We start from the raw sequence: 13,466 nt of genomic DNA on the forward strand, positions 1-13,466 counted from the left end.
TCACAAAACTTTTTTAGCATCACAGTTTCACTGACAGTAGTTTAAAAAGTGATGCAAGTGACAAGGTTTTATTCCTGTCTCTGTTTTCCTGTCTTTAAAATGGAGGCAACACTAATCCCTTTGGCATGCTTTTGAGACAGTAGTCTTTTTTTGTTCGTATTGCATTTCAGTATCAGATCTCCCAAATCTTTTCTCTGTTGGAAAAAGTATATTAATTGTTACATTTTCTATGGGATTAGCCATTTACATTTCAGACTATTTCTTTTTCATGTTTATTTATCCCCTTTATTTTTTTCAGTGTAAATATTTGTCCATGCCTTTATAAACTGTAGTAATTTCTTTATAGTAATAATTTTTAAAAAAAAGGTGAGGAGCAGATGATGGGTGAGCACCCATCTGTTTACTTATGGTTATTAGTTCTTAGAGTATGTCTCTGGAGTAAATAGTCTCCATGTGGTGGAATTGAAATAATTGGTGTTGTCATGGATAAGCGTAATAACATCTAATTTGCTGTAAGTCAGAGGTCTCCTGCTGTTTTATCAGTGGGTCAAAACCACAGAGCTTTACAGCTAATTATGTGTCGATAGTCTTAAAAAAACCTGCAAGGGTAATCCTATTATACTAAATATTAATTCTCAAATTCATTCTAGTTACAGTTTTGGTACATAAATTGTTTATCAAAATGACATTTGTTTTCAATAAAATTTGTAGACTGAGAGAACTGCAATTTCTTCTCCAGTGTGCTACAAGTTCCCCATAAAACTCTCTCTGGTCGTAACTTTTTGTCTGCCATTCATCAATAAAATACAGCCACCCCTGAGTTAAACATGACAAATACTGAATAATACATAAAAGCACTGCATGAGTTATAAGAAGCTTGTGAAGCGCAGTACCGCGGGGGAAGCCAGAAGGGCAGTGCCACTGGGGAAACTGTGCTGGTGCTGGAACGTTGGGTGGGACAAGAGACGTCATGGACGTGAAGGAAGAAATGCACCTAGATTTTAATGGTCAGGTGTGTCCACTCTCTCTGCTTGATACATCACTCGAAGGACAGTACTGCAGTACATAATAACCCCTAAAAACTGGTTTGGGGGTTATTCAGTGCTACTGTCTCGTACGCATCTTAGTGATCCTTCACCCAAACAACCCCATCCCACCTCTCACCCACACCCCCCAAAACTCTTGCTTAATCTTTTAGTTATGCTACAACAGGTCCAAGGTAGAGGAATAAGCATCCTCTAAAAGTCAGAACAACGCTGTCATTTGATAATTCTAAAAACAATTGTAATATTTCATAATATTACAGTGAATTCTCTGGAATAATAGAAAAAACGTGATTTTTCCTCATGAGTTTTAAAGCTTGATTCCACTAAATGCAGTCACCCATAGGTGTTTGTGTGTGTACCGGAGTCAGAACCTGCTTTTTGGTTGTCTAGGATCGTGGTCATTTTTACAGTTAACTGAAGCTGTCTGCATCAGGTTTTTGGCTTCCTGTTCAGTAGTTTCAAATTTCTGCATGCAGATAAAGAGGTAGAAGTTGTTCAAACTTGCAGTTTTTGAGATCTGCAAATGACATTTCTGCAGACCTGTTCTTTACGTGAACATTTTTCATTTGTAACTAAGAATTTGTTCTGGCTTCGTATCTGTTAATTGCAGTTTCAAAGCATTATTTCAGTGGAGGACTGGAACAAAATTACATGTCTTTACCCATACTGTGTTAGAATACAATAATTCCATGAGGTCTTGCGTCTCCTCAAGCATTTAGATTGATGATGTACTGGTTTTTCTTAAATAGAAGTATAAACAGGTTGAGGAGTTGGCAAAAACTTCCACGCCTCACGAGCCCTCCAGGCAGACCTGTATCATTTCAGCCTTACAGAATAGTGGCGAACGTTCATGTGGATGGGTCTTCAGTTCTGTTGTGTAATTTGAGCTTATGCGTCAAAATTGTATGTATCCCATTATGCTATAAGTGATAAACATCTCATTATGCATATGGAATTACACATATTCAGTTAGTATGATTTTTAAAATGTATTTAGCCTGCTTTTGACGAAAAGAAATCCATTCATTTTACTTAGAAAGAGTTGACCCTCGGAAGGATCATGAGAAAAGTACAGATGTTACTACGTACAATGTAAATCAAGAAATGCAACAGACAGGCATCTTACAGTCACGTTATTTCTGTACATTCCTTTATCTTCATTACAGCAATAAACTAGAGTTGGTCTGAAGCCACTGCCTTTGTGCCACCATTACCCGTAGCTTGCCACAGCATAACACGGGTGACTGTTCAGGGACGCGAACGCAGGATAAGAGCAGTGGCAAAGGCAGTAACACTTTGTCTGCTGCGGCGAGCTCAGGGTGCATAGCTGATGTCCCCGGGGCAGGGGGAGTACCACACAACACCAGAAGAGACAGTGCCTTCCGCTGCGTTAGCTCTATTGCACAGATAAGTGCCATTACTTCTATCTTCATTTTCTTGGGGTTTTATGTGGGTTTCTAGAAACCATTTATTTCATTCAGTTTCTGAGCTTTAAAGACTTGTCCTCGTATTTGGTACAATTCAGTGTCTTTTGGCTTCAGGAAGAGAGACTATCTTTGAAGGGTTCTCCGAGCCTCGGTGATTGAAATAGATATAACTGCAGAATATTTTTTTAAGACCAAATTCTTTATGGAGATAATAAGAGTTTCTTTAGTGACATGTATCTGCTCAAGCAGCTGAGCAACATCAGTCTTTCATGCATTTATCCTTGCACCAGCCCTGCCCAGTATTATTCCTATGTAGTTACTGCTTACTTACACGGAGTAGGAAGATCCAGTGGCTCATGTCGACACCTCGCAGGCAACTACGTGTAACTGAGCTGTACGTAAAGAACCTGTCCAGCCTGTTCAGACGTTTGTCATGCTTCATTTTCAGCTAGCAGGTCCTTAGAATTTATAAATGTCTTACTGGGAATGCACAAAAAGCTTCCCAGAAATAGTAATTTGTTTTGCTTAGTGCTCAGGTAGCTTTTGCTGCAGTAGTGCTGAATGCCACTGTTCATTAGTACCATTGTAGAGTCCTCCATAATTGAATTTTCCGAGTATCATCGATGCAGACTGTGGCGGGAAAGAGGATTAAACTCTGTTCTTCTTAAGTCTTAAGCTGGCAGCCTAGTCAGTTGACCAGTCTTCTCCTAAAAATTGAGTATTTATTGAATATTCCATTTTTATGTCTGTATTCCTATCATTTATTGGGGGGGACACAAAAACAAAGAAAACCATCCAATGTATTTGAATAATGTTTATCACATATTGGATATCCTAAGTTAATATGTCTGATAGGGTTCGGTAGGGTTGCTGTGGTATGAAAATAAAGTATTTCATAGCATCACAGAATGGTTTGGGTTGGAAAAGGGACCCTGAAGACCATCCAGTGCCACCCCCTGCCCTGGGCAGGGCCACCTCCCCCCAGCCCAGGTTGCTCCAAGCCCCGTCCAACCTGGCCTTGAACACCTCCAGGGATGGGGCAGCCACAGCTTCTCGGGGCAACCTGCCCCAGGGGCTCACCACTCTCACGGTCATGAATTTCTTCCTTCTAAATCTCCCCTCTTCCAGTTTGAAGCCATTCCCCCTCGTCCTGTCACTCCATGCCCTTGTAAAAAGTCCCTCTCCAGCCTTCTTGTAGGTGCCCTTCAGATACTGGAAAGCTGCTATAAGGTCTTTCCAGAGTCTTCTCTTCTCCAGGCTATTTCCCATAGCATTTGTTGAGTGCAAAAAGGTTCACCATCGGCATCCATAGCATTGCTTTCACCTCATACACTTATGCTGCATCTGTACAATTAAACCTTTGTTTGTCGACAAAACCCAAAAAGGAGTGATGAGTTTCTGCAGGTCCCGCTGTCATTTCTGCAAGAGTACACATCACTTCATTCTTCCTGCCTCCGACTTCTCTGAACTCCCAGCTATTCCAGTTGATCCAGGTCTGGAAATGAAAGCCTCTCTCTCCCTCGGAGGAGCCAGCGGGTGGGAGCTGGAGCTGGGGCACCCCGAGCAGTGCTGCCGATGCGCCCCACCGAGTTCACGGTGGTGCCTTGGCCAGTTCCTGCCTGAGCCTCCAGGGAGGGAACAGCACTGAGGGCTCAGCGCTGAAGAGCGGGCGCTGGCAAACCTGGGCAGGGAAACGGAACACTGAGTGCGCCCTTACGGCCGATAATCTGTTGGACGGCAATTGCTGCCCCGTCCTGCTTCCACTTCAAGCTATGGAAGAGCTCCGCTGCATTGCGTGGGCACACCTTACTCCTCCAGCGTGGAGAACTCGTGTTTCCTTCCCCAGCTAATTCTCTGCGCAGGGGAAAACTGCAGGGCAGGTATGGACAGGTTCTCGTCTCCAGAGGGGGGGTGGAGGGAGAGGAGAGCCTTCATCAAGGGAGGGGCAGCAGTGTATTTTAAGTTATTTTACGGCTTGGGAAAATATTTTGGATTTACATTTTCCATACTTTGTTTCTGAATATAAGTAATATACTTTAGTGGATTAGTGTGTGACTGTTCAGTAAGATCATCATTTAATGTTTCAAAAAAAGAAAAACCATTTTTTCATGGAGGTATGTCTATAGCAGCTGGCAATTTTAAATATGTATTTAATACACACACGCACACACAACTCAGTTAAAAGTTTGGCAGCTTCATAAATCTTGGTCTTTACACCATCATTTAGTATTTGGAAATTGTATGAACCTGTGATTTTGTAGTATTGTATAACTGTTTCCACAGTTTGTGATTCGAAACATGCTTTTGTTGGAACTGGCACTATTGCTGCATCGGCTTGAGGACTCCAGTTATGTCACAGCGTGAGCAACAGTAATGCACAGCTGTGCTCACCAAGTAGCAAATGCCATTTAATTGTTGCCTAGCTTTAGAAAGAAGTTCTTGGAAGTCCCGTGTGTTAGGATTTTGACTCTGTTTGCATGCTTACCATCTTAGCTCTTTGCTCTTCTTAGGTTTGAGGTCAACTCCTTGGTCTCATTTGTCCTTATGTTGTCATATGTCATAAAGAATGTCAGCACTGATGTTATTTGGGTAGAAAATAACAAGTGATTACAGTTTTATAAGCAATGTTTTATCAGTTCTCTTATTCCCAGAATTTTTTCCGAACATTCTTTTGTAACTAATTCTGTGGAGTCATTATCATCTGTTTTCCAGAATACTAGCATCTTGTTTACTGATTTGTATTCTTTTATAGACTTAGCTGAACTGAATGACTCACAGCAGTGTTGAAGATCGTCGCATGCTCTTATCATCAACATGCGTCCCACACAGCATGCGTATGCACATCCCGTGCACATTACATGGGCTTTCACTGAGCTGAATCTTAGGGCTACTGCCCGACTCACGTGAGGCAGCTGGTTACAAAAGCGGAGGAATATTGGATACTTACAGAACAAGGAGGGGATTCAAATCGGACTAGATTTACAACCACTAAAGAAGGATCACTTCAAAAGTAATAAAATGCCATTAGTCAGCTCAGTCCCAGTGTGACAATAACCGCAAAGGCACTGGACTGCTGCGGTGCGCCCTGGTGCTCCCCGGCCGCGGCGCTGGCTCTGCCTCCCTTCGTGGGGCGCAGGCGGCTGCCAGACCGTACTGCTTCCATGTGATACCAGCCCTGGTGAGCACCAGAGCTGTTCCTAAAGGCTGCACGACGTCAGTATGGTTCTGCAGACAGCTTCTGCTAAGGAGAAACCCTGTGTGATGTCATCGCTAAGTATAGTATCTATTTTCATTAGCTAAGCGTAGCGCCTAGGTTAAGCGTTATATCTGGTTTATGTGTGGGTAAATTAATTCGTAACGTTGCTAAATGCCCTCTCTGGGGAGGGGTACCGGTGAAACCAAGCGGGGAGAGAGGAAGGAGCCCCGCAGCCCTGCTCTTCGCTGGGTCTTTGGTCCGTGACTCGACCCGGATCCTCGGGCAGCCTCCCTGCGCGCTGAGATCATCTGATGCACTCTGGCCAGGAGATCTGCGGGGGGAGTGTCTGGGACCTCTTCCCAGACCCTTCGCCAGCGTTAAGGACTGCGCGGTGAATCAGCTTCCCTGTTGTTCTGACACAGCCTGGACCCGCTGCCCTCCAGGGCATAGTGCAGCGCTCATCTGTGCGCTCCGGCGTCTCTGACGGGAGCGGGGCTGTGTTTTACTCTCATTTTTTTGAGAACTGCGATTTGCATAGCCTTGCTATTACCACAAATCCACACGTCTTCATATAGATTCTCAGCCTTGTAGTGATGGTTGCGTTCACAGCAGATAGAAATAAATGACAGGCTGACCCATTTCATAATGTTTATTTTAACCTTCTGCCCAGAAGTGGTAATAGTTTTACATGAGGAAAACTGCTGAGCCCTGTCATACAATGTGTTTAAATTGCTCAATTTGAAATATGTGAGATGCCCTTTGATACAACCCAGAGGGGTTAGGAGAGAATTTGCCAAACGGCCAAATAGTGGCTTTGTGTCAAGTGCCCTGAGAAACATCCTACGACTGACCATCTTACGCTTACTCCTGTTTCGTGCAGCTTGCCTCGTGTGCGCGTTCTATTCCCACTGTTGCTCCTTGATTATCGAAGGCTGCCATAGTGCCAGTGTTTCTAGGTTCGCGTGTGTGCACGCGTGCATATAGCTGGAGGTACCACTAAGGCAGTGCCACGCGTAGTCCTGTTACACGCAGAAGGAATTGCCCAACAGCCTGCGTGTGGAAATGGCGGGGTTCAGGCTTGTGCTTGATTTGCTTTTAATGCAGCTTCAACAGTTTGTGTTTCTTTCTGTCTTTCAAAACCCATCTGAATTCCCATTGTTCTTGGGGTTTTGCACCTTGAGAAAGGTGTGTGTTTCTCCTTGTTCTCACGTAGGGTTTCTCAGGATGCTTGTGAGGGTACGTTATATAATTCTCTTGCAGGGCTGTGGCAGGGAGAACTGAAAAATGGTAGCAGCTTTGGAGGGATTGGTGTTGTTCCATAACCAAATCTTACTCTTGACTTACACTGGGATTCAATTCTGTCTGTGTCTTTGTTTAGATTGTAATACTGAATAGGCAATGTCTTGGAAAAGGTGACACATCATTAACGCAAAATAAATTGCTAGCATCGCTGTAGGGAGATTGTGTAGTCATTACATTTGAAACGTACTATTTTACCTATCTTTTTCTCTACAGAAGTTTACATGGAAAAGCATAAGTCTCCCTTACACTTTCCAGAATTAATCTCTTGTTCATTTCCCACCCAAAAACTGTAATCCTGCCCTATTCACAGTAACCAACTATAAAAGCGCACATATAAAGAGGATTGTTGCGTCAGGTGAGGCGCTACAGAAAAGGAGGAGTTCCTGTCTTGATGCAGGGTTTCATTAAAATAGAAAAAATGAAAAGAATAGATAAATACATAATGTCTGTCATTGTGATTCTACGTAAGTGCTTTCCCATATTTTCCTTTGGTTGTCAACATGTCTTTCCATTTATGGTTAGAAACCTTATTATTACAGTGCAAAGGTAATGAAATCTAATTGCAATACTAAGCGTCCCTTTAAGAACGTAAAAGGATACGAGAAGCATAGAGTCACTTTGAAAATTGAGAAGTTAGGGAAAGTTGATGCTATCACCAGTGGGCAAATAATGTATTCAATTTAGGTGGACTTCTCCAAAGTCTTGAAAGAATTGGAGAAATCTCATCTCTAGTGTAGTACACCATCATGTTTCTTTATACAGATTAAATACTTTGGGATTGCCAGACTTCAAGAACTTTGTCTCACAATGACTGAACTTGACTTTTATGTGAAGTTTGTGCTGAACTGTTGTGTTGGCTGTTGATAACAGAGCTCAGTGATCAGCCCTTGGTAAAGACAGGCTTCCTTTATAACGCTGGGATTGCATGCCTCATGCTCCAGTTCTAGGCCGGTGGTTATATGTGGTGGCCGAGGCAATCGCCCTGAATGGGTTCACTGGAGAAAAAACAAACATAATTTTGCTGTGAGATAGATCACATACTTATCATCTGCCTCTACAAGCCCCGCTGCTCTTGAATGAAGCATGGAAAAACTTAGATTTAGAACTTTTAGGTATCTAGGCATTTAACTAACTTTTATGCTCTTATTTCTCAGGCAGAGGATGAATCTACCGTGTATGTATGAACAGTGCAAGCATATGCTTATGGTCGCTCGAGAGCTATCGCGGCTTCAAGTCTCATATGAAGAGTATCTCTGCATGAAGACCTTGCTTCTCCTCTCTACAAGTAGGTGAATAGTTAAATACCGATGTGAACAATGTAAGTTTAACTTGCCCATATTATGGGTGTGCATGTGTAGTTTAAAATTCTGTTAGGTGTCTGATAGCAAATAAAAGTCAAAATGTGCTTCTTGGCACCTGACTGTATAGGGTTAGTGAAGGAAGTTCTGCTTTTAGCAGATACAAGACATTCATGCTAAGATGTTATGGATTGCATTCAAAACTTTGCAACTCCAACAGAGAGGCCTAACTCAGAATTGCAATTTAAAATTCTTCAAAAAATATATAAATCGTTGAGATTTCTATACTCGTTGAGTAGTTCAGGACCCAAAGAAATGAGCAAACTTATAACTTCATGCCCATAAAATACTTGAAACTCAACCAACCAAAAAAATCCCCAAAACCATCACCACCTGTGAAGAAGTTCCAATCCAGTGAAGTAGTTTTCCCCCCAAAAGGTTATCAAACTCCTCCAGAATTTATTTAAAAATTGTTAAATACAAATACAGCTTTTTGCATCTGCATCTACAAGGTATATGGTGGATTTATGATAGGTATCGCAAGATAGATTTATATTACATGGAATATATAATAAATGATGGTGTTCATGGCTTTCAATAGGATATGCTGTAGTTAAGTCACAGCTCAGTAAACTTCTGTTGTCTGTACTGCATGGAAGGGTAAAGTACAGTGTCAAAACAGTCCTGTTAGAGTATGCAGACATACACTAATATGAGACATGGCGTGAATAACTTTTACAATGTTATTTTCCCCCCGTATTCATACTCAGCGGTACCCAGTGAGCTTTTCCTCTTGGTGCGCAGCAGGGCTGCAGCCCCCCGCGGGGGTCGCCGTAACCCTGCCTCCGTTGCAGCCCAGGGCCTCGCAGCAGTACGGAGCCCCTGTGCGTGTGTGCCAGACACCTCGCCTGGCACCGCGCTCCGTCCCGGAGCCATCCCGTCCCACGGCCATCACACCAACACCCACAGTCCCACGGGACTCGGAGCTGCATCGCGGGCAGCAACCGTAGTTTTCCTGCAGCCTTTGCTGCTTCTGCTTGACAGAAGGTTATTTTTGTTGTAGTGCAGTGACGGGTATGCCAGGACGCTTTCACAGTGTCAGAGCAACCATGCAAGTAAAGGTTTTTCAGCATAGTACTTCTTCGTGATGAAAAGTAAATATTTTTAAAAGTTTAAACAGTTCATTACACTGAGGGTTCAAACGTTCCTTATCTTCAATATTTCCAGTGAACAATAGCGTTAATTCTCGTAAACAGATGGGAACTTGGTAGCTTTGGGCTGTTCCCAGAATGAAAGCGGGAGGATCTCGTAAGCCGGCGCCGTAGGCACAGGGAAGCGGTGGGTGCGGGCAGGAGAGGTGTCGGGCGCAGTGCGCTGCCGTCGCAGCTCCTCCCCGGGCGGGCTGACGGGGACCAGCGCAGCCTCGCCTGCCGACCCACGACGGGGACAAGGGCTCTTTTCAGAGGAAACTCAGCTCCACGCGGCCGTGGGCTTCGTAGGAACTTGAAACTTCCCCGAGATTGCAGATTTAAAGCAGTTTCTGAAATCTCTCCCGAAAATTCCTCAAGTGTTTTGGATGTGGTGCAGGCCAACTTTCCTTACAGGAATTGGAAATTTCCTTAAGGGAATTTCCATGGCAGAAATGGGGAAGAGACTACACTCGTAGAATTAAGCCCATTCAGAAGTGGAGTACGGCAAGCACTGGCGTTAACCAGCAGAGGCCTCTTTGTTATATTTACAGTGAAAGACAATATATTTTCACATTTCTTTTTGAGTACGTACATTGTGTAAGTGGTACATTGTGGAACTTCTGAAAATTGAATAGCTGAAATTTGTATAGCTTTTTAATCCACGACTTCACGATTTTAATTTATGTTTATTGTGTTTCTGTGTAAGTTTTCCAAGAGAAGAGGCAGAAGAGAAGGAGAAACAGGAATCCCACGCACTCTAGACACGTAGCTCACACAGAGATGTAGCTCACAGACCTTTTCTATTTAAATTATTCAAGCAGCAGTTGACATGTTGTCATCTCCTGTGTCGACAAGGCAGATAAGAGGCTTCACTCTGACATCTCACAGATGCTGACAGTGTAGTGAGGGTTGGATTTGTGAAGGAAGGAGTGTGCTTTAGTGGCCTCTTTCCTCCTCTCTTGCTTTCAGTCGGCTTTGTCTCAGCTCTCTCTTTTCTCTCTCTTCAGCTCTTTCCATTCACTTCACCAAGGTAATCAAAGACGTCAAGTCAAACATCTTAAGGACCACTGGAGTGTGGTCAACCTATGCTTGATTTGTTCCAATTTATTTACTAGTCCTTGGCCTCTGGAAGGACCATCCTAGTAGGAGAATGTAGGCACAGGGGCTGAACATGGAATTGAGTTTAACCCAGGGCTCGTCAGCCGGCCGGCGCTCTCTCGGCACCCCATCCCTATTCCAAGAAGCTCTGCTGAGACCCGAGTCCTCCCTGGCTCGGGCAGTCAGTTTGTTGTCCAGTCTCTGTTACTGCCTTGCCTGGACATGTCATTTGATCCACATCAGCAGGGTTGGAACTAGATGATCTTTCAAGGTCCCTTCTGAGCCAGGCCATCCTGTGATCCTATCCTTGGTCTTCTTTTGGCACACAGAATTTTTATGGAATCTTTCCAATGTCACGTTTCCCCACAGACTGAGAACACAGGCGCTCCAGCCCTGCTGGTTCTTCGTCAAGGCGCTTCCCGGGCTTAGTGTTGTTGCCTCCATGGTCCGGTTCCCTTTCCTCTATTTCTTGTTGGGTTACCTTTGGGGTTTTTGTTTTGTTTTGGTTTTTTTTTTTTTTGCCAGCAGTCCTATGCTATTTGTTTAGTGAGTCATCCGTCTCGCTTTCCGCTCTCTTTTGTTGTCTCTCAGCTGTCATTTCATTAAGTCCTTTCTCTTTTGGTCATTTTTGTGCAACTGATGTAAGAGAACTTAAATAATGATGCAGCTCATAGATGTATAATGTCTTAAAGGTTTGTATCAATGTTGCAGTTCCTAAGGAAGGCCTGAAGAGTCAATCTCTGTTTGAAGAAATCCGTATGACATACATTAAAGAGCTGGGAAAGGCCATAGTGAAGAGAGAAGGGAACTCAAGCCAGAACTGGCAGCGATTTTATCAACTGACTAAACTGTTGGACTCTATGCATGATGTAAGTTCTGAGACAAATGCTGTAGGCGTTCCAGATACATGTTTGGGGATATGGCAGTAATCTCCTCTATCCCTTTTTTTAATTTAAGGTGATAAATATCAGGGGCAGGGGGGAGGCGCTCATGCTGCGCTATGGCTACCTGGCAACTAATGGGAAGAGGTGAACATGTTGCTCTCAGACTGCTTTTGCAGTGGACTCCACAGCAATTAATGACGAACTATTCAAGAATCTATGGAATTGCTTAAAATCGTGTTAACATAATGCATCAGTACTATTTTTAGTATTAGTGGTCTCATTCTGCAAGGAATTTCAGAATTTCAGGCTGTCTCCTTTTGCGGTATGTACTCTGTGCGTAGGGTACAAAGCAGTGCAGCGGCGTCTAAGCTGGATGAGGTGAGGGAAACTTGGAGACCTCAACGTTTATTTTTTTTCTTGTTAGTGTACCGAGCACCTGGAAAGATCTTACTAAGCTTATCCATATCTATGTTTGTTATATGCTAGAATGGGAATTGATACGTGATCTCTTCAGTATTTGTGAAGATCTTGCACAATCGTCCACTGGGTTTATATCAGAATGCCGGTTACAAGGCTTGCTAATTAAATGAGGATAGCTATGCACGTCTGGCCTGCGCTGCCAGAAGTCAGGAAGAAGGAAGGATGTCGGTTAATAGTTCTTCCGTATGTGTTCGTGTGAAAGTAATTCTTTGCTTTGTCGCTTGTAGGTGGTTGAAAATCTTCTGAGCTTTTGCTTCCAGACATTTTTGGATAAATCCATGAGTATTGAGTTCCCAGAAATGTTGGCAGAAATCATCAGCAATCAGATACCAAAATATTCAAATGGAAATATCAAGAAGCTCTTGTTTCATCAAAAGTGACTGCCTTAATACAAAAGGGTTGCCTTAAGAAAACGTCAAATGATAGCTTTTTTTTTGTAAAGAAAAAACCTACAGAACTTGTTAATTTTGTCCTTGCAGCGGTGTTTCTTTTGTAATTATGCACTACATGTGGTTTACAGAGGGCCAAGATTTAGGCTATAGAAGCAGCGGATTTCTCACATTTGGTAAATAATTGGGGAGAAAGGAAAGGAAAGGAAATCTTATTTGTCAGAAATTATATCTCTCCCCTCGTGCAACATCCATGGATGCATCAAAACCACCGGTGACAAGATCTGAGGCTGTGTTACGAACATTCTGCTAATTAATTTCTGCAGTTGGCTGGAGACAATTTTCTAGGCTTTTTTTTTTTAGTAAAGTGTTTTGGATTTTTTTTTTTTTAAAGTTAAGGTAGCATTTTGGTTTATGCATGTAACCTGAAGAAAGTTTACAAGTGTATATCAGAAAAGGGAAGTTGTGCCTTTTATAGCTATTACTGTCTGGTTTTAGCAATTTCCTTTAACTTTATATACCGTGAACTAGGCTTGTTCATTTTTTCTTACATAATTTTTTTGTAATACTTCAAGATGCCTATTGTACAGCTGGTTTTTTAAGGTGGGGCAGCTCGTAGCTTTCCTAAATGACCTCTAGACATTAATCCTTGAGTATATTCATGTGAAAATGGGTTGGGCTTTTCTAACCTAATAGCTTTCAACTGTCAAAGTGACCATAAAAATTTGGCATTTTTTAAGGGCCAGGGTGGGTGGGAGAACACTCTCAAATCTCATTTAAATAGATGCGAATGAAACAAATACTTTTGGTATACGTGCAAAAGTGTTGGATATGCAGATTCATAGAAAATTAACCTAGTCCTAACTGGATGTAAATGAGCAGGTTATTTTATATATTGAAAAAAACAAGCCTGATTTTTGCATATAATGCAACAGCCATAACTATGAGAGTCATGGGCTGCATTGATGCCAAGAAGATCAGTCCTGACTGCCCATCAGGAAATTTTCAGGAAAATATGCATAGCTTAAGAAAAGTTTACTTCTGTGTGGAGAAACTCACATTTTCTATACACTCAAATCTATCGTCATACAAGTATCTATGGAGAAATACCATTGACTTGAGAGGCAGGCGTGTAATTTTGCCCAGTGGTTTGGGTT

The 13,466-nt window shown here is 42.7% G+C and overlaps 1 protein-coding gene across 2 annotated transcripts in view; it reads left to right on the forward strand.

The window, feature by feature from the left end:
• The window catches only part of NR3C1 (nuclear receptor subfamily 3, group C, member 1 (glucocorticoid receptor)), a 66,465-nt gene extending 53,693 nt beyond the window's left edge, over nt 1-12,772 (forward strand). For both annotated transcript variants that reach the window (XM_009890576.1, XM_009890584.1), the window contains exons 6-8: nt 8,125-8,255; nt 11,268-11,425; nt 12,148-12,772. In XM_009890576.1, the coding sequence (XP_009888878.1) occupies nt 8,125-8,255; nt 11,268-11,425; nt 12,148-12,300 (442 nt within the window). In that variant the 3' untranslated portion in view covers nt 12,301-12,772. The remainder of the gene's footprint in view (nt 1-8,124; nt 8,256-11,267; nt 11,426-12,147) is intronic.
• Nucleotides 12,773-13,466: the final 694 nt, after the last annotated feature.

Source organism: Charadrius vociferus, unplaced genomic scaffold (assembly GCF_000708025.1).
Source record: "Charadrius vociferus isolate BGI_N301 unplaced genomic scaffold, ASM70802v2 scaffold370, whole genome shotgun sequence".
Lineage (NCBI taxonomy): Eukaryota > Metazoa > Chordata > Aves > Charadriiformes > Charadriidae > Charadrius > Charadrius vociferus.